The sequence below is a fragment of the Penaeus vannamei genome, chromosome 13, assembly GCF_042767895.1.
Source record: "Penaeus vannamei isolate JL-2024 chromosome 13, ASM4276789v1, whole genome shotgun sequence".
Taxonomy (NCBI): Eukaryota; Metazoa; Arthropoda; class Malacostraca; order Decapoda; family Penaeidae; genus Penaeus; species Penaeus vannamei.
In genome coordinates, this window is record NC_091561.1 from 20038312 (window position 1) to 20040811 (window position 2500).

General features: G+C 43.6%; 1 protein-coding gene across 1 annotated transcript in view; it reads right to left on the reverse strand.

Annotated features, from left to right (window-relative positions):
* Window positions 1-355: 355 nt before the first annotated feature.
* Window positions 356-2500, reverse strand: part of LOC113802039 (uncharacterized) — a 2414-nt gene continuing 269 nt past the window's right edge. Inside the window, exons 2-5 of the mRNA XM_027352516.2 lie at window positions 2171-2326; window positions 1606-1749; window positions 1117-1226; window positions 356-712 (exon numbers count right to left, since the gene is read on the reverse strand). Coding sequence (XP_027208317.1) covers window positions 547-712; window positions 1117-1226; window positions 1606-1749; window positions 2171-2314 — 564 coding nt within the window. The 5' untranslated portion in view covers window positions 2315-2326 and the 3' untranslated portion in view covers window positions 356-546. The remainder of the gene's footprint in view (window positions 713-1116; window positions 1227-1605; window positions 1750-2170; window positions 2327-2500) is intronic.

Below are 2500 nucleotides of genomic sequence, written 5' to 3' on the forward strand. Positions count from 1 at the left end.
ACAGTAAGCAAGACCACGTGTCCAGTTAATGGTTACACTATGAGGCTGGTACAAGAACTGTTACTTGTACATTTGGTTACCGCCAACTCAGACTATATGGGCACTTGGCTCGCTTCACAGAGAGCAGTCTTGCCCACCAGGCTGTGTCTCATATAGATATAGATATAGATATTTATTATATATATATTATATATATATATATGTATATATATATATATATATATGCATATATATACACCTATATATACATATGTGTATAGATACATAGATCGATGCGTGTTAACCAATATTATTATTGTTATTTCCCAGGTGCTTGCTAAACCACCTTCTTAAAGCAAAGGAGATAGGAACATCATTTCAAATGCAGAAATTTATTCAAACAAAACAGAAGACGGAAAAAAGAGAATTATAACAAATCATTTCTAAAGGACAATGCTCTCAGATCAAATCCAAAATGAAAGAGAGCAGAAAGCAATTTCGCCGAAGGAACAGATGAAAGCGTCATCAACCAGCGACCTTTCCAGCCCTTCCACGGAGCCACAGAGCTTAGTCCAGCGCCAGGGTGCGGTTGGCCCGGAGGTGCAGCATGATCTCCGCGTTGGGGAAGACGCACAGAGGGTAGATCTTGTGGCAAGGGTTGCCCTCCTGCCCGTGCCACACCGCCTTGTCGTATTTGCCGAAGGAGGTGGCCTCGTCGCTCTCCTCGCGCCCTCTGGAGGTGATGTGTGAGGGTCATTTTAGGAGAAGAAATATATTCACAGAGATAATAAGCCTGAATTTCAACCACGCTTTGAGAAGTGGCAATGGATTTCTCTTTTGTTAAAAAAATCTTGTAGATTCCCCGCGTTATTGGAACTGCTTTTTAAGACTGGTGCTAACATTCTCCTGATTCTGTTCTAAACGAAAGATTCTTCAAAGTTTCAATTTTCTTTGTTGAGACGATTTGTAAGAATGAGAACAATCCATTAACCCGGCCATATGATTAACTTTAAAATTTCTTTAGCCGTGGCTTACTTGCCTAAGAAATATCATTTATAAGTTATGAAAGTCCCTGAAGCTATTCCTCGCAGGTCGTTTACTTCGATCTCTACCAACTATCGGTCCCTTTCTAATTACCTGTAGGGCAGCAGGACCACGATCTCGTCGTCGTCCAGCTCCCGCGGGTCCTTCTGCGCCAACTCGCACACCAGGCGGAGGCCGCACTGGTCGCTGTCCTTCGACGCGATCTCGAGGGAAACAGGGAAATTAGCTTCTAGGAAATTCGCATTCTGTTCTCAGAAGTACTTAGCAGATTATCTCAAAATTATATGAATAAATGAGACAAATGGTTCGAACCAATTATGTTAAAGGTTCTGTGTAGATTTTTTTCTTGTCTGTCAAACCGGTAATATACAAACATTTAAAATTACGGATCTCTCTCTCTCTCTCTCTCTCTCTCTCTCTCTCTCTCTCTCTCTCTCTCTCTCTCTCTCTCTCTCTCTCTCTCTCACACACACACACACACACACACACACACACACACACACACACACACACACACACACACACACACACACACACACACACACACACACACACACACACACACACACCAAAGTGCCTTACCTTCCAGTACATCTCTTCCAAGGTGTCCTCATCCATCACCTCATCGAGACTCCTCCTCTTGCGCCCATACCATCCACCTCCGCACCATCCGCATCCTCCGCCACATCCTCCACATCCATGGCGGTGGTGGCCTATGAGGTAGCCCTAAAGAGGAGATTTAGGTCATACTTACATATATTTGAAATCCTGTATGTTTTGAGCTATTTCATGTACTTAGTAAAGTGTAGATGTTCTGGATGAAGGGCAGACAGCAACACATAAAAAGAGCTTATAATGCAAATATGATTTTGTATAAGCAGTTACGACTAAAATCTTTATGGAGCCATTGAGCATGTGGATTTTTTTTTTTTTTTTTTTTTTTTTTTTTTTTTTTTTTTAGACAAGACTAGGATAAGGAACTGTAAATTACTTACATTACTAAGCAAGATCAAATATTCCAAGTCTTGAATTATTGTCTTGAAATCTAGTCAGACTCGAGGGGTAGGGTTTCAAAATGTTAATGTAGTGTTCAGCGATAGTAATGGCAAAAAGATTTTTTTTACTCCGAACTCGAAGTCGAACTCACCCCAGCGAAGCCGAGCGCACCGGCGGCGAAGCGACCACAACAAGGCTCGGGCTCGGCGACGGCTGCGGCCTCGGTCTCCGGCGGCGAGATGGCGCCCAGGGCCAACAGGGACGCCACGGCCAGGCTCACGAAGTTCCTATTCATGGCTGTTTATTGCTGAGTTTTGGTGGGAGAAAGGTGAAATATACATGAGTTGATTAACCTGAATTCGCCCCCCCCCCTGTCTCTCTCTCTCTCTCTCTCTCTCTCTCTCTCTCTCTCTCTCTCTCTCTCTCTCTCTCTCTCTCTCTCTCTCTCTCTCTCTCTCTCTCTCTCTCTCTCTCTCTCTCT